General features: G+C 32.6%; 1 protein-coding gene across 5 annotated transcripts; it reads right to left on the bottom strand.

The window, feature by feature from the left end:
* Positions 1–65: 65 nt before the first annotated feature.
* On the bottom strand, positions 66–17,801 carry LOC106671149 (ATP-binding cassette sub-family A member 3-like). 5 transcript variants are annotated; one of them, XM_024224539.1, is made up of 35 exons: positions 17,328–17,801; positions 15,799–16,014; positions 15,657–15,742; positions 15,434–15,592; positions 15,144–15,378; positions 14,924–15,085; positions 14,685–14,863; positions 14,377–14,626; positions 14,081–14,310; positions 13,857–14,012; positions 13,716–13,787; positions 13,553–13,661; positions 13,220–13,466; positions 13,075–13,160; positions 12,924–13,009; positions 12,633–12,855; positions 12,374–12,570; positions 11,974–12,256; positions 11,157–11,282; positions 10,918–11,094; positions 10,621–10,860; positions 10,483–10,563; positions 10,279–10,344; positions 6,657–6,761; positions 4,135–4,239; positions 3,641–3,733; positions 3,407–3,514; positions 2,958–3,062; positions 2,063–2,122; positions 1,589–1,678; positions 1,410–1,511; positions 952–1,338; positions 686–896; positions 412–631; positions 72–348 (listed from the first exon to the last, which is right to left on the bottom strand). In XM_024224539.1, the coding sequence occupies exons 1-35, from the start codon at positions 17,620–17,622 to the stop codon at positions 184–186; spliced, it is 5,712 nt and encodes a 1,903-aa protein (XP_024080307.1). In that variant the 5' UTR covers positions 17,623–17,801; the 3' UTR covers positions 72–183. The 5 variants fall into 5 exon arrangements, with proteins under 5 accessions (XP_024080309.1, XP_024080307.1, XP_024080305.1 ...); XM_024224537.1 differs by having other exon boundaries at positions 73–348; positions 13,523–13,661; XM_024224538.1 differs by having other exon boundaries at positions 73–348; positions 6,657–6,758; positions 13,523–13,661.
* Positions 17,802–17,952: the final 151 nt, after the last annotated feature.

The raw sequence follows: 17,952 nt of genomic DNA, 5'->3' as shown, positions 1-17,952 counted from the left end.
TAAACCTTTAATATCTTGGGATGATATATTAAATCAGATTCACCGTCCAAAACGATCCAGAAATATACAATTTCCTCGGTGTGTGATGTTTTATCTGTCTTGTCTGTCTGGTATGTCTTATCTTCGAACATTTGGTTAAATATTGTCATTAAAGAGTACCAAAATTTTTTAAAATATTTTTTATTATTTGTCCCCTTCATTAGCTAGGTCTATAAATACTTTTTCCAAGTTTGTATCACTGATCGTATATTCATCAATAAGATCACATGAGCTTTTGATAGATTCCATCTTTTCAAACAATTCGTAGCATTTTAAATTGTCATTATTCACATGATAGTGTAGAAAACCCTAAAAAAAGGAAATTAGCTTGAAAAAATTTGAAGGGAAAAAATAGTTAAAACACTTTCCAACCTCGCCCTCATATTTGAGTTGACAGTTTTCTTTGAAAACATTTGTTAAACTTGATTTCAGAAACGGAAGTTTTATTGAAGTTTGAATATTGTTGATTTTAATGTATAGAGTAAAACCATGCGTGTATTTGTTTTTTAAATGTTGCATGCTACCAATGCATTTCAAAGTGCCGTTAATCATCACAGTTATCTTGTTGCAAATAACTTCGCATTCCTCCATGCTGTAAACATTTTTTTTTAAATTTATTTCTAATGTAAGAAAGTTTTGAAATTACCTGTGCGTGTTTAAAACTAAGGTTTCATCCAAGGATTGAAAGTATTTGAAAAGAACCCACAGTTTTTTTTTCGTGACAGTATCAATGCCACTTGTAGGCTCATCGAGGAGGACTACATATGGATTTCCAATTAGAGACAAAGCTGTGCACAGCTTTCGTTTATTTCCATTGCTATACTGGCCACACAATTTATCACCGTACAGTTGCAAATCTGTAAAAAATAATGTTTAAAGCGTGATCTAGTTTTCAATTTTATTTAAAAAAACCTAAGTTCTTGATCCAGGCATTTGTAACTTGTTCAACCTCTCTGATTGGTATACCTCTGAGGAGGGCAAAAAATTTGAGTATCTCTCTCCCAGTTAGTTCTATGCTGAGGCTGTCGATTTGAGGACAGTAGCCAAGGTATGAGAGAAACTCTCTTCTGTTTTCAGATATGCTGAGAGATCTGCTTGCCAAATATAGTCTTACATCGCCTTTGGTTGGTGTTATCAAACCGGTGATCATCATAAACAGTGTGGATTTACCGGCCCCGTGAGGTCCGACTATTCCCAAGCAGTCACCCTTCAGGCATGTAAAGCTGACATCATAAACCGCTGTTGTTTGTGCAGAATACTTCTTCCCCAAATTGTCGACTACCATCACTAAAGGTTTTTCTAAAAAGAACAACCAATAAATAAATCTTCCATTTTGTTTAAAAATATACTATTTTCTATTTTTTGATTACCCAGATTACTGGAATGTGAACCATGTGAACTTTTAGAAGGGTTAGGTGAAACCTTTATTGTATTGTGTAACATTCTAGATGGATCTGACGATGTTACTAAATCTGAAATTATTGATAAATAATGTAATAACAAAGCAGTACAATATATTATATTTACTTTTATCATAAATTATTTTTACCTTCTGATGGTTGGGTTCCAGTTATTTGTTCAACGTTGCTCTTGCTTGTTCCTGTGTTAGTTTCACCTGTCTTTGTACCCGACTGTTTTCCTGGAAAGGAAAAGAACAAAAATATAATGAAAAGTGAAAAAATAAAAAAGGATTTCTCCAATTGATTGTTATATATTTTTAAAGTTTGACAACACTTGGCACAATTTTTACTCTTATGAAAAATACCTGTCATCAAGCATTTTTCCCTTTTGTTGTCAATCATAACGATATACTCAAATCAGCGATATTTTGAATAGAATAAAACTTTCATTTTAGGCTTAAAACTATCATTGTGAAGTTTTAATCTAATATCTCTAACTTTTCCTGTGCTAGATGCATTTCGGCGTCTATACAAGCACATATATACAAGTGACAGACCTGACAACCAGCAATGATCATGCAGAAAGGCATACCAGCGGAATTAGAAATAATATTGATACTTACTATTATCATGGGCATTTGCCGATGGGTCATTGGTTGTACTCGCCAATTTTTCTGTTGTTACTGGAAAAAAAATTAATATAAAATTACCCATTACAAATATCACTAACTAAAGAATAACACTAACTCTACTAAACATAACCTAACTCAACCCTAACTCTAATCATGGCACCTAAATTGACCTAACCTTAACATATAACCTAGTTCATCCTTAAACCCTGCCTAATCTAACCTAAACTAATCCTAATACTGCATAACATATAACCTGTCCCCAAACCCTAACCTTACCTTAACTGGCCTGTCCTAACCTTAATACTACATAACATATCCTAACTCGAATCTAAACCTGCCTTTACTAACCTCATGCTAACTCTACTAAACTAACTTTCACACTACTTAACATACCCTAACCCTACCAAAAGTAGCCTAACTCTATCTCTACTTAATATGCCTAACCCGTCTATAACCCTAACCTTGCATAAACTAATGTACCTTCAACACTATTTGGCATAACCTAACCCTTTCCTAAACCTGTCTAAACTAAGCTAACCCTAAACAAGCCAGTATCCTGCAAAAAGTTGTCTACCTACCAAAAAAAAAAAAAAAATCCATGTTTAAAAAAACTGAATATCATTATGATCTACTTACAAATGTTACGCAGTGACCTTGCTGCCTATCAACAAATCAAAAAGATTGGTGTTGATCACATTTCAGGGTCATCAACAAGCAGACCAGAGATAAAAATATGATAATATAAAAATTTAGTTTGCCCCTCTTATTTTTATATCTAAATATATGGAAGGAAAGGGAATTACCCATTGAATAATTTATTTTTTAGTGAAATTCGTCTTAAGCCTAGCTAGTGGATAAAATTAGATAAATATTTTTTTAAACTTACATTTATTCGATATAATTGTTGGTTTTAAACTAGGCCATTTATCTATCATGACATCTGGAATCGGATTCACTGGGCTCGCAATTCCCAAGTTATTTTCTTTTGCAACTGAAAAAACATGCAATATTTTCAGTCAATTAAAAGAAAAGTAATACTAATAATTTAATCAAGTTTAATGTATTCCTTAAACCTCAGCAAATCGTAAATTTCAGTAAAAATGTGTGGTGTTTATTGACCACTCTCAATACAACATACACATCTGCACAGAAAACACTTTGAGGTCTGAAGATTTTTTCAATAAAGATCGAAACGTTGGCACGATAAAGAAAATGTTTTTCTAAAACCTACGTCACACCAGACCGCATCTCACGATCTCCAAATAATCAGTAATAATATTTTATTGTTTGACATAAACCTTATTGACCTTGCATTGAATTGAAAAAAAAACCTACTATATTGCAAGTCTAAAGAATCCCTCATAAGCCAGTTTACTTTTGGCACATCCATAAAGGTCTGAGTATTGCTTCTTACAAGCCCTAAATTGTTACTTTCTTTTCCCACTGAAAAAAAAAATTAAATATTAAAGCCATTCAATTTTTTTCACTTATCTTCTTTCCTAAATCTACTTCGTGCATTCAAAAAAATTATATAAATATGAATCATCCAATGTAATAATAAAAACTTACTGTTGTTAAATGTGTTAATGGAAGTTGATCTCTCTTTTTCTTGTATTATTTTCAAAGGTTGCTGATTTGTAGTTAGACTATTGCCTTCTATTGCTATAACAAACATTTAATTTGCTATAATTTAGATATACATATGCTTCCTTAATGTGGCTTTGTATAGATATCAAAGAGTAGAAGTGGCATTGATCAAATGTCATCTTGGCAGAAAATATACTTGTGAAATTGTTATTTTTACTTTGTTTCTTTACTATTCTTGGATATTAATCCAAATCTACATTATCTCTTCCTCTCTTAGATTATTTGTAATTATTTCTTTTGAAGAGACATTATTATATTTGACTATAAATTTTAAGACCAGAGACATCCAATGTGAAATTATTAATAGATAATTAAAATTATATATTTTTGTGCGTAAACGACACCAAATTAAACATTTCTATACGAACAATAACATAATTTAATTTTATATATTTCAGTTTATTTTACAAACTTACTATCGTTGAGTATGTCCGTTGGAGTTAAGCTTGGATGTTTATTTTTAACAACTTCAGGAGGTGTCTGTTTCTTGAAATTGGAAAGGCCCAAATTGCTTTCTATTGCTAATGGGAAAAAAAATCTTTATTTTATTTATATTATTGACATTTTTTAAAAATTATTTTATATGTATAAGTATACAATTATTTAATAGTAGTGCTTATATTTATTCTTTATTCTAACGACATTTTTGAACATTAGTTTTGAAAAAATCCACTTTGAAACATTTATGGGATAAATATTAAGTAAAAAAGCACTTTGACTTTTGACATCAAATTTTATTTAGAGTTCACCAGATCTACCAATAGTTTAAATAATAATTTAAAAGACGATTTTATTCATACATTGATCAGATTTTTGTTCTCTTGCACTAAAGAAAAAAATAAAGGTGACAAGTGAATGAAGATTTTAGTTGAAATACCAAAGTAAAACCAAAATGCCATTTCCTTTTCAAAAATTTCAGTTTGGCTTAAATGCATTAAACTATTTTGACAGCACAATACCGGGCAGGTAATAAAAACGTACTATTATTAAGTTCATCAGCTGGGTTTAAGCTAAGCCGTTTATCCTTTAAATATTCTGAAGATGTCGGCTTCTTGATGTTTGTAAGCCCCAAATTACTTTCTATTTCTACTGGAAAAAGTACAATTATTTATTTTATCTTTCCTGTTAAAAAATATGTTTTTTATTTAAACTAATCTAATGTTTTGATTAATTTTAATAATTTTCTTTATTATTGAAATTGAGCTAGTTATTTTTATAAGAAGGCTTTCAAATTTAGATAACTAATAAGTTTGAAAATAAGAAGAAAAATCAAACACTATGTTAACAACTTACTATTATTAGAAAATCTTGTTGGATTTAAGCTAGGTCTTTTATCTTTGATCATTTCTGGAAGTGTCCGATCCTCGATAGTTGAATGATCCAAGTTACTTTCTATTTCAACTGGAAAAAAGTTTAAATTTTATATTTGAACAACTCCAGTATAATTTTTTCCATAAGATTTCCTTTTTTAACATCATTGACAATTTTAAAATCGTTCAGATCAATTTGACATTTTAAATTGCCAAAATTTAACTTACTATTATCAGGCATGACTGTTGGATTTAAGCTCGAACGATTATCTTTAAAAATTCCAGGAGGTGACGGTCTCTGAACACTGGCGAGGCTCACATTACTTTCTCTTTCTACTGGAAAAATGTCATAGTTTTGTATTTGACTCCATCATAAGTGTTTTCTTTTTAACGCAAGATTATTGGATTATTAAATATAGAATTAAGCCGAAACCATTTTAATATCGACAAACATCAGTGTCTTTTTTTATATCTTTCAGTTCAGTTTAATGTTTAAAAATTAACAACAGCCAAATTGGTATTTAAAACTTACTATTATTAGCTATGTCTGTTGAATTTATGCTGGGACGATTATCTTTAGGAATTTCAGGTGTCGTTCTCTGGACACTAGCAAGATCCACATTACTTTCTCTTTCTACTGGAAAAAAGCCAAATTTTTGTACTTGAACTACAATGGTGTAATCTTTTTTTTTTATTTATTTATTTTTTTTACTCAAGGGTAGGTTTAATATTGACTAAAGATAGTTTAGCTTTTAAATAAACAAGTAAGCCATAATTGACCATATTAATTATTTTAATTTTGCAATGCCCACATTTCTTTCTCTATCTACTGGAAAAAGTCATATTTTGTATTTGGCTCTTTCGTATGTTTTTTCATTTTAACACAAGAAAATGATTGAGTTCTTGAGGGAACGATTAAGCGCCAAAAATGGTTTTAACACTGACAAACATCAGTGACATATTTATATCTTTCAGTTCAACTTAACGTTTGAAAATTAACAACTTAGCCAAAACGGTATTAAAAACTTACTATTATTAGGTATGACCATTAGATTTACGGTAGGCTGATTATCTGCTAAATATTCCGGAGGTGTTGAATCTTTGACAAACGTGAGACCCAAGTTACTCGGTATTTCTACTGGAAAAGTTTTATTTTGGTATTGGTAAACTAGTGTTACTCTTTTACAAATTGTTTCTATTTAATTAGTATAAATTGAATAAATCGCTATTATAAACTATCATCAAGTGAAACTGTACGATTTAAGGTAAGATGTTTATTGTTAAAAAAGCCCGGAGATGTCTGTCTCTTGATATTTCCCAAGTTAATTTTTATTTCTACAAAGAAATAAAAGGTTTTACTTTGGTACTCAAACTACAAAGGCATAATTCTTTTATGAGTTTTTCATTTTTGGACTCAAGGAAGTTATAAAATGTTTTAATTATTAATGGTTATGAATCTAAAGATAATCAATAAACATGGATATGTTCGGTTATTTTTGCCTTACCGAGTTGGGCTAGGTTAGGTTAAGAACGGTTAGGGTTAAGCAAGGCTAGGTTAGTTTAAATTTTTCAGTTTATTTTAATAATACAAATCAGAATAAAATAACTAAGCTGTTTTAAAAACTTACCATTATTAGATGTAACTGTTGGATTTAAGCTTGGATCATTATTTTTTAGGCTCTCCGGTGATGTTTTCTTGAAATTTGCAAGTCCCAAGTTCTTTTCTATATCTACTGAAAGAAAAATGTTACTTTTATGAGCTTTTACTATTATTAACACAGGGAAATTATTTAATGTTTAGTGTAATAACTAAATTCTTTAAAAAAGTTATGGAGCCTGAGTTTCAGAGTTCTGTCTCCACTTGCGGGTACTTTTTGTAAGAGGCCCTGTGCTGACTCAATATGTGTTCACCGACTCGCAGGGGCTACCCCATGACAATAAGTCACATCTACACTACAGAGGCAATTCCGTAGAAAATGTCTCAGGAGTTAGGAATCGCAGATGTTTCTCTGTCATTGTTATTATTAATTAAAAATAGGAATCAAAGAAGATGGTGGGTCAGAAATTTGTTTAGTAACAACAATCCATGCCACAATCTTTTGGGCACATTAAGACTAGTAGATGGAATGGGATTTCCCAACTTTTTAATGATACACCTAAAGATTTTGAAAACTTGCTGCAAATGGTTGTGCCGAAGGTGTTTAAAGAAAACACAAAATTTATAAATTAAATTTCCCCTAGTGTGAAACTTGCAACCACACTCCAGCTGCTCCCAGACATGCGTCTGCACTTGCAATGTTGCGCAAAATTGTATCACTGAATCCCGTTTCGATGGGACAAAATCTTGTATACCTGCAATACACTCCAGATCCAAGGAGATATGTTGCAGGGATGAATCTGAACATTCCTGTGATTCAAAGGAGATTCAGCCCCGCAGCCAAGACACGCAATTTAGTGTGGACTAGGTTTAAGGCAAAGGTCCCGGGTTCAAATCCAGTAGCCAAGAGTTCAAAACCGATTTTTTTTTTTTTGCAAAAACACCGGTACCCCGAGAGTTCATATAACCTTGCAGTTGAATTTTTTTTTTTTTTTAAATCGTAGGATCTTGGACTGGACGGCGCTAGGGTCGAACACTTATGCAATATAGAACAGCGTTGCTGGCTTAGCCTAATCAATTCATTTAAGGCAGTGAAAAGTACAATTCTTATAAGTTAAATAATTAATTTTATTCTATTGAGTGTAGGTACAAGTTTTAAAAGTTTTTTGGGTGGCCGCAAAGGTTTAGGGTTGACAAGCGCTCACCACTGTAAGGTAAAAATCAAGGGTTCGAATCCAGCAGCCCATGAGTTCGAACGCGACATAATTACAAATGGGCTTTCTTTTGTTGCAAAGACACCGGCACCCCGAGGGTTCATAAAGTTTCGTAGTTGAAATAGACTCGTAAAAAAAAATAATAATAATAAAAAAATATTTTTAAAAAAATCGTAAGATGTTGAACTGGACGGCGCTAGGGTCCAACACTTATGCAATACAAAACAGCGTTGCTGGTTTAGCCTATTCAAATTATTAAAGGCAGTGTCAATTGTAATTCTTATAAGTTAATTAATTATTTATTACTCTATTGAGGATAGAAGTGAATTTTAATTTTTCTTTTTTTGCAGGGGAGGGTCGGTGGCCGCAACGGTTTAGGCTTTCGACACGCGCTCATCACTGTAAGGTCTCGGGTTCGAACCCGACATACTTACAAATGGGCTTTTTTTTGTTGCAAAGACACCTGCACTCCCAAGGTTCTTATAACCTCGTAGTTGAAATACACTCGTAAAAAAAAAAATTAAAAAATAAAATAAATCGTAATATCTTGAACTGGACGGCGCTAAGATGTAGATGTAGATGTAATTTCAGGGTATAGTATACTGCGCCCTTTGAGAGCTATTGTATCCCCCGTGCTCTGCCTAAAGCACATCGGTGAGTCCTATTNTTAGTCCCAATATCTTTTCCATGCTAATTGTAGGACATGTTCTCATTGCTCCTGTTATGCAGATGCATGCAAATCTCTGAATTTTTGTGAGTTCTTTCCTTTTGGTTATTTGTTCTGCTTTATCAGCCCAGGCTATAGCTCCGTATGTAAGTAAAGGTCTTACTATTATGGTGTACATCCATAACAGGGTTTCTGGCCTACATCCCCAGTTTCTCCCTGCTATTCTTCTGCACACCATTAAAGCTCGGGTCGCCTTTGTGATAATGGAGCTGATGTGTTTCTTGAATGTTAGTTTTTTATCTAGTGTGATGCCCAGATATTTGACTTCATTTTTGATTTCTATCACAGTGTTGTTTAGTTTGATTTCTTTCATGTGATCTAGCTTTCTTTTCCGTGTAAAAGTGATTATAGTTGTTTTGTTTGGATTAATCCCCAAGCCTGCACTTTTACACCATTCTTCTGTGATTTTCAGTCCCGCTTGGATTATATCGCAGAGGGTTTCTTCAAATTTTCCCCTGGCTGTCACTATGTCATCTGCATATCCCTGACATTTTATTCCTGAGCGGTCCAGGGTTTCGAGCAGTTCATCACCTGTTAGGCTTCATAGAAGAGGTGATAATATCCCTCCTTGAGGACATCCTTTTGTTGTTCTAACTTTTATAGTGTTTATTCCTATATTTGTTTCAGCTATTCTGGTTCTTAGAAGTTCTCCAATCCATCTAGATGTGGTTTGGTCTACGTGTTTTTTCCTCAGGGAGGCTTCCATTGATACATGAGATGCATTGTCGAAAGCTCCCTCAATATCGAGGAACGCGCAGATTGATATTTCTTTTGTTTCCAGTGTTTTAGGTCACTGATTAGTTGGTACAGTGCAGTTTCTGTTGATCTTCCTGCTCTGTATGCATGCTGACAGTAATGGAGAGGCTTGTTTACCAGTGCTGTCGTTCTTATATAGTTGTCTATCAGCTTTTCAAGGGTCTTTAATAAAAAGGATGTTAAGCTGACTGGTCTGTAGGATTTGGAGGATGTGGGGTATTTTTTTTCCCACTTTTGGTATAAACACCACCGAAATACACTCGTAAAAAAATAATAAATAAATAATAAAAAATATTTTTAAAAAATCGTAAGATCTTGAACTGGACGGCGCTAAAGACCAACACTTATGCAATACAAAACAGCGTTGCTGGTTTAGCCTATTCAAATTATTAAAGGCAGTGTCAATTGTAATTCTTATGAGTCATTCGAATCCAACATACTTACAAATGGGCTTTTTTTTTTCAAAAACACCGGCACCCCTAGGGTTCAAATAACCTCGTTAAAAAATAATAATAATAATAATAATTTAGCCGTTGTTAAAAACTTTCCACTATTGGATATGACTATTTAAGCTTGGATGTTTATTTGTCAGAATTAACAGAGGTGTTCCCCCCCCCCCAAGGCTGGAGTTCTTTTAAAAAAAGTGTTACTTTTGTTTTTGAACTACCCACACTGGTGTAATTCTATCATGGGCTTTTTTTTTAACACAAGAAAATTATTGAATCCTTAAAAGAAGGATCAAGTTAATTGAACTGAACTAAGGTACTAGGAAAAGTACAATAAGCCAAAAGGCTGCAGTGCTTCGGTAATACCAAACCCCTGCTTTATACTAGCCTCATCATCATCGCCATAACATTAAATTAGCCTAAACCATAAGCCTTATGAACACTAAATTAACCAAATTTCTATTGAAGACTATTGTTATGTAGAATTTAAACTATGGTTCTAGTTTTCACCTTTAAGCAATTCTGGAGATGTCTGCTTCATGATATTTTCATGGGCCAAGTCACTTTTTACTCCTCCTGGATTTAAAAAGAAAATTCATTATGTATTGACATATTTGAGCCAACATTCTCAAGACTTAACACTCTTGTACTTAGATTATGCAAAACTAATTTATAATATCGTTTCTAAGAGAGGCATAAAACTTAGCTATTTACCTTTCGGTGATTTTTTATCATCGAATGCATTGAATTTGGCAAAATGTTCTAAACTCGCCATGTTTTCTTTCTGATCAGGAGCTGGTAATTGAATATAATTAATACGATGTCTTTATTGATTTTGATTTTAAACCTTACTGCTTGTCTTTCTTTTTGTTTGTATGGGCATTTTTCCTTCAACTTTTTGTCTCTCAAACATTACATCGCTGTCCATACTGGTAACACTTTCTAATTTAAACCCTTGCTTTCGAGAGACAAATGCTCTTAAGTAGTGGGAGTCCAAGAGCATGAGGAGACAGAAGTAAAGGATGCAATCGACGATAAGCCAAATAATTAGTGTTTTTATGTTAAATGTGAGAAGCGGTGGTTCTTTGACTTCTAAAGGCAAAGAATTATTAAACTAAAAGAACTCTATTATTGAAAAGGATAACAAACCTTTACAAACATCTCTTAAAGATTCCGTCGAGCATATTGAACAAATAGTTTTAAGTCTTGCGATTTTCATCGTTTGCCATATCACTTCAAGGAAGGCTGTCAGGGGGGAAAAATGAAATAAATAATGTGCGACACTATTGTAATTTGTCAACCAATCCATGACCACCGGACCAGGTGCTAGAGAAAAAAATGGGGAATAATATAAAATACACACATAAAACAAAAATCATGCGAATTACCAAACAACAGCACAACCCCAGACACCCAAATTTGTGCCAGACTGTAATTCTTAAAGAAAAACGAGCTAGCATAACACAGAAGAATCATACATGTTCCAAATAAAAATAACGCAATGATGAGTACACCTAAAAAATATATATAAAATAAAAATCCATTTCAAAATTTGCAAGATTATTGGAACTGTATTGCACAATTAGTCATCTTAAGCTGAGGATTATAAGGCCTTTAAAATCTTTAGATGGATATGTTTTGGGGTTGGATACACAAATAGTTTTGTGTGAGCATTTTGGCATCATCAATTTCACGTTACCGAGAAATGCACATGGGTTGGGTTTGGTTAGGAATGGTTAGGGTTTAGCATCAGATTTAGTGATAAGTTAGGTCAGGTTAAATTAGGTATAGTTAGGTAAGCATAGAGTTAGGAATGGGTCATATTAGGTAGTTGTAGCATTAGTGTTAGGACTGGGAAGGTTAGGTGGGTTTAGTTTTACAGTTAGGGATGGATCAGGTTAGGTAGACTTAGGATTAGGGAAAGGTCAGATTAGTTTTAGCATAATAGTTAGGAAGGGTTTAGGTTAAGTAGGCTTAGGGTAAGATTTAGGTTTGTAATTAGATTAGGGATATAGATGGGTTAGGTTATACAGTTAGGATAGGGTTAGGTTAGGTAAAGGTTAAATTAAAATTAGGAATGGGTTAGGTTACATAATATACTAGCCATTCCTCAAGTTTATTCATGAAGCAAAAAAAAAATGCAAATCCACAGCACAAGTTTTGGAATGTTTTTCATACATATTTACATAAAGTAAGTATACTTACTTAAAAAGTTGAAAGTTTGAAATATGCCCTCATTGTAAAGGTAGACAGCCAATACAAACAAGAAGACAGTAATGCTGAATTTCATAAAGTCGAATAACAATTGGAATGACCAATAGGTGAGCGGTGTTATGCCCATCATGTACTGCAGGTGCTTCACGCCTGTTTTACGCTCGACCAATGTATAAATGCAAAAATAAGATAGACATATCGCCAAGCATATTCCAAAGCATATCCATATGGTGGCCAGTTGCAGGCCTTGCGAAGATGAAGGGTCACAAGACTCCTGAATTCCAATACAAAGTCTTTTACAAAAGAAAACTGATTGAAAATTATTAATCCAAAGGATTTAAACAATAAATAAATAAAAACTATTCTTGTGTAAATTTATCAATGTTCTTACCAAATGAAATGGATATGGATAGTTGATTGCTTGGATACTTGAATTTGTAAGCACATTGAAAAGTACATTGACAGCAATGGCAGGCGCATGAATGGCAAACGATGAATAAAAGACCGTAAAATTTTCAAGGAAATCAGCAGCAATTATCATTGAACTTCTATACTTAGTTTCATCATATTTTGCTGCTTTTAGCAGTTCTAGCAACAAGAAAAATTAATATTAAATAAATTAGGCTGATAAAATTGTTCAGATAATTTACCAGTGACGATATCATTTGTTGTGATTTGCACATCTGTACTTTGCTTCATCGTATGTAAAAATGAATCCTCAGTGTAATTATGTTTATCAAGTCTTGCAAGAACATTGGACTGTTCATAATTTTCAAGTGATAATATGAATGGATTTACAGTAAAATGGTAACCAAAGTATATTTTTACTATTGTCATACAAAACAAACTATATATACCAGGTATTAAGTAAAGCTACAAGAGAAAATAAAAAAAATAACGATTATTAGAAAAATAAAAATTAGTCAATGTTAAGACAGTACCATAACAATCATTAAGACCCAGTTTGATCTCAGGTGACGTAGTTTTTTATAAAATAGCGCGTAATACTGCTGCCAACACTTTGCAGCTAAAATAAAATAGCTTTTTTTTTATAAAAATGCTTTTGTTTAAATATTTTGTGTTTTTTATTACATTTTCCAATAGTCGTTTGTTTATGGCACATCTTGTCAAAATCACTCCTTTCAACTATTGACGTAAGTCCTTCATTTTTTGAAATTCTGTCACAACAAATGCACATTATCCTAGTCAACATTTTTTAAATTTTATATTTATATACCTCACAAATATATCTTCCAATGATGTAGACGATATGCCAATTCTGGTGATTTTGAACTGTTTGGAATTTTCAATACGTCTTAAGATTCCAGACAGCTTTGAAGTCGTTTCCAAAGGAATGTTGAAGGAGATTTGCTTGAAATCCTTATTCTCGATTATCGTCACATCTGAGTATTGTTTTAAAAGTTGCACGATCTTACGGTGATACTTTCGCCTCAGGTAATATACCGAAATCATATGCCCTGCGCCTAGAATTTATTTTATTAAAATTCTAATTTGAAAAAAATTATTAAAACAATATTACTAAATAGCTTCTTCAGGAAAAATGTTGTACCGTAGCATCTGAGCTCACCATGGGCCATTATTGCGATGCGGTCCCCCAGGACATCAGCTTCCTCCATGATATGAGTAGTTATAATAATTGTCTTTTCTCCTTTAAAACTCTATACAAAAAAATATATATAGATACATATTTTTTTTTAAGTATTACACCTTACTATTAAAATATCCCAAATTTGTCTTCTAGACTTAGGATCAAGACCTGTAGTCGGTTCATCAAGGTATAGTATCTAGAGGATTTTTTTTATTTTAATTATTATCTCAATGACTACTCTTATTGTGAATTTTAGTAAACATACACGAGGATTACTTATAAGAGCATTGGCAAGAGCAAGTTTGCGTCTTACTCCTTCTGGCAAACGATTAGGAAGTAAGTTTTTTTGTTTGGCCAAATCAAGTTTCTCCATTAATTGAGACCCATTGGCTTCTGCGACATCTTTTGACAAGCCACTCATCTAGAAAAAAAAATTAAATTATAACACTGTGAGGTAGTTCGATCAAAGACAGATTAGGATTATCGTACTACAACTTTTCTCAGAGCATAAATTTGTAATAATGTGCTTTGAATTTTTTTTTCTTTCCTGTTGAAAGGACTTACTATTCCAAAAAAAATTATCTGCTCTTTGACAGAGAGACTGTGCAAGACAAGATTCTTCTGGGGGCAGTAGCTGAATTTTTTCCTATATTCCGTTTTCCATAAGTTCACATTAACGCCGTCCACCACGACAAAGCCTGAATTCGGTAGCGTCATCCCTGTAAAGGCAGAAATAAGTATGGAAAGACAAAGTAAAAATTTAGTTTATAAAGTTCATAACGAACCAGTGAGGATGTTCATCAAGGTTGTCTTTCCAGCTCCGTTATGCCCCAAAACAGCAGTTATTTGGTCCTTGTATATGTTCATCGTTATGCTGTTCACTGCTTTGAACACCCCGTAAACTTTTGTTATGTTGTAAAGCTGGATTCCTACAGAGAAAGACGTTGCCTCTTCTACATGATAGTTTGTAGGCAGATCCATTACAAGGAGGGATATGTCAATTTTATCTTTTATCAATAAAGTTTTTACTTTTTCCTTAAAATAAAACAAAGTTTTACATTAAAATTTTAATTGAGTATTTTTTTTAGCTTACTGGTATTATAAAGTGCCAAGGCTTTGGAACTTCGAATTGTCCGGGCATTATTTCGCTCAAATAGAGTGTTAACAAACTTAAAACAAAGCCAACTACAAGCATGACAAAAATAATAGAGACAAAAGAGATTTCTAAGCCGGGAATAAATTCAAATATATTTGCAAGTCGCAAGCCTACTCCTGGAAAACAAGAAATGTCTTGAATTCTAATAAAATTTAAAATAGATTAATTTAATTTACCCGATGCTTCGTATATAGTAGCGAGTTTGTTTCCTTGTAGTAAAGCAAAGTCCGGTATCATAATAAGCATGTATTCCAAAAATATTATCTTACTTTTAAATATTATAAACACAGAGAGAGGTATTGATTTACAAATTGTGAAAAACAAAAGAGCATAAGTGGCTAAAAAAAAGGTAACCAATTAAAATAAATTTTAAAAAATGTGATGTTTTGAAATTACTTTTGTTAAACAATGCAGTGCAGAAATATGCATAGCACAGACTGACAGATCCGTAAGACATAAAAAAACTCCATACTACTAGGGGGATAGAATGACTGAAGACTGGCCCGTTTCTGAAATGTATGAACATCACTACGCAGGAGATTGTTACAGCGACGACTACCTGACTGTAAAAAAAAATGAACACTGTTCCAGAGATCATCCAGCTCTTGCCACCTTTTGATTTAATCAGCCCCTGAAACAATTCATGCGAGTGATTTCGTTTTATTCTATGAAAATTATGAACTGACATTTGCCCCTTTGTTTTTTTCATTGAACACTGAGAATATCAACCATATTGATATCGGTATCATGCCAATGCTAAATGCTATTGTTACAATGTAAAAATTGATAAATTCCAAGTGTTTGTTTTCCACATGTGCCGGATAAGGAAATTCTTGAATGTACCACTAAAAAGCAAAAAGAAACTTTTCACCCATTGCATCCAGTTATGCAAATCAATAAATTAAATACCTCATTTATAGGTTTCTTATAGTATTTCATATAGCCCAAATTAATCCCTATTTGGACTCCGATGAACCCCTCAGTGAAATACATTTCTGTAAAATCAAAATCAATGCAAAATATTTCAAATATTTATGAAAAACAAACTTACTTCCTGAACTACATGGTCCGGGAAACATTAAATGGGAGAATTTTTTATTTGTGAGCCACAAGTCTGAATCTGTACTTCGGAGTGTGTAATGCAAAGTCTTATTGTCAACGTCTGTAAATATCACTCCAAACCCCTTATTGGCATTTTCATTCGTTTTATATTTCCAAGAAAACAACTTGTGCACTTCGTGTTCATTTTGTAAACCTGAAATACTATCTGTGAAGAACAAAAAAAATTAATTAAATTCAGAAGACCTACGAACAAGAATATATTTTTATTGAGAATGATGAAAATTTTGTGCAACACCTTTCAAATATTCTGCTTATTTTTTACAGTTGCTTATTCACTTGTGAAATTTATTTTTGAGGTCTCTGTTGTGAAAAATCTACAATTTTATCAGTTCCATTAGGGTTAGGAACTGATTAGGTTAGATAACGCTAGAGTTAGAGTTAGAGAAGGGATAGGTAGTTTTAGTATTATAGTTAGAGATGGTTTAGGTTAGATAGGCTTAGGTTCAGGGATGGATCAGATTAGGTAGTTCTAGCACTAGAGTTAGGAATGGGTTAAGTTTGATAGGGCCAGATTAAGTTTTTTCTTTTTTTAGCTTAGGTTAGGCAGGCTTAAGGATTAGGAATGGTTAGATTAGGTAGGTTTAGTGTTACAGCAATAGATGGGTTAGGGACAGTACATATTAGGAAGTTTTAGTATTAGAGTGGTGTTAGGTTAGGTAGGGTAAGATTTGGTTTATGATTAGATTTGACAGAGGTCTCAGTTTAGATAGGAACTGGTTAGATTAGGTTAGGGTTAGATAATTTTACAGTTAGGATAAGGCTAGGGATGGGGTTAGGATTAGGGCAATATAAGATCTCCAGTTAGAAAAATCATTTAAAAGATATTTTATCAACTATATTTCTTTTATTATACAGTATTATGCGAGGATTCCCATTCCTGGGTATTCCTAACTCAGATTGGATAGGCAGGCCAAAATGATCAGTCGCAATCAAATTAAAGGTTCGTCATGTTGCAGAATATAAGGATAAATCTTTTTTATTTTTATTTATTTATTTTTTTGACAAAAGGGCATTTTTAAGGCACTTCTTAAAATCATTGTTGATTACTTTTCTTCATCATTAATGCAATAGCAGAATGTGACTTATTGCCAAAATGTCTTTAAACCAATTATATTCAAATTATTGTAATCAAATTGAATAAGCGATATTATTTTACGACCATAGAATTCAAAATAATTCATTATTTGCATTATTATTATTAAGTTAAAAATAAAACAAAGCTTTAGAAAATTAAATTTACTTAATCTAAACACATGTTTAGTTTTGTAAATATGTAATAAAACAAGTGCAAGGGAACAGCTGCTAACAATTTTTTTAGAAATATTTGTTTTATTTGAAATTTTTCGTTCTACTTTTTGTTTTTAAACTTTCTTTTATTTGATCAACAGCTTCAACATGAAACAGAGTCGGACAAGATTTGCGAAGATTAAAAAAACCAAGCCTTTTCATCATACTCACTTATCAACGTGTTTGGAAAGATGGCCCTGAATTCAGTCATAATGCCCTCCACTTTCTGACTCATCGGCGAGTACAGTATGTCGAATTTGTGTTTGCTGTGATTTAAAAGCTCACTGTAGTTGGCCGGTTGAGTCAGCAGGGTTTCTTTCTTGTGTAACATGCCAAAGTAGTTCTTGGTAGCGACAGGGAAGCAGAACGCGGTGCACAAGAGAAGGACCGACAACAAGACCTTCCACCAGGTCCTCTTCAGCCTCCATAACAACATCCAGGAAAACGCTATTTGCTCTGAAGACATCGCTGACACTCAAATGCTTCAAACTGTCACAATTTTGATTCGTCCAACAGGAAATTTACAGCTGTGTAATTTTTCTTTCACTATGAATAAAGAAGCTTTCTGTTTTTAAAAAAATATGCCTTCTTTATTTCTGTATACATGTTAATTCTATCAAATGGAAACTATTAAAAATAAATAAATGCTTGTTTTTTCAAAGATTTTTTTCTTGAAAATATGATTAAATTAATAAATACAGATCAGAGAAATTGTAAATTTTATTCACATTTATTGCATTCAAAAAGATTAGTTTTTGTTTCAATAGTACCCAGTCTTACTAGGTTTTGCTACAAG

The sequence above is a fragment of the Cimex lectularius genome, unplaced genomic scaffold (genome assembly GCF_000648675.2).
Source record: "Cimex lectularius strain Harlan isolate CLEC.00 unplaced genomic scaffold, Clec_2.1 scaffold39, whole genome shotgun sequence".
Lineage (NCBI taxonomy): Eukaryota > Metazoa > Arthropoda > Insecta > Hemiptera > Cimicidae > Cimex > Cimex lectularius.
This window is presented reverse-complemented; position numbering and strand designations above follow the sequence as displayed.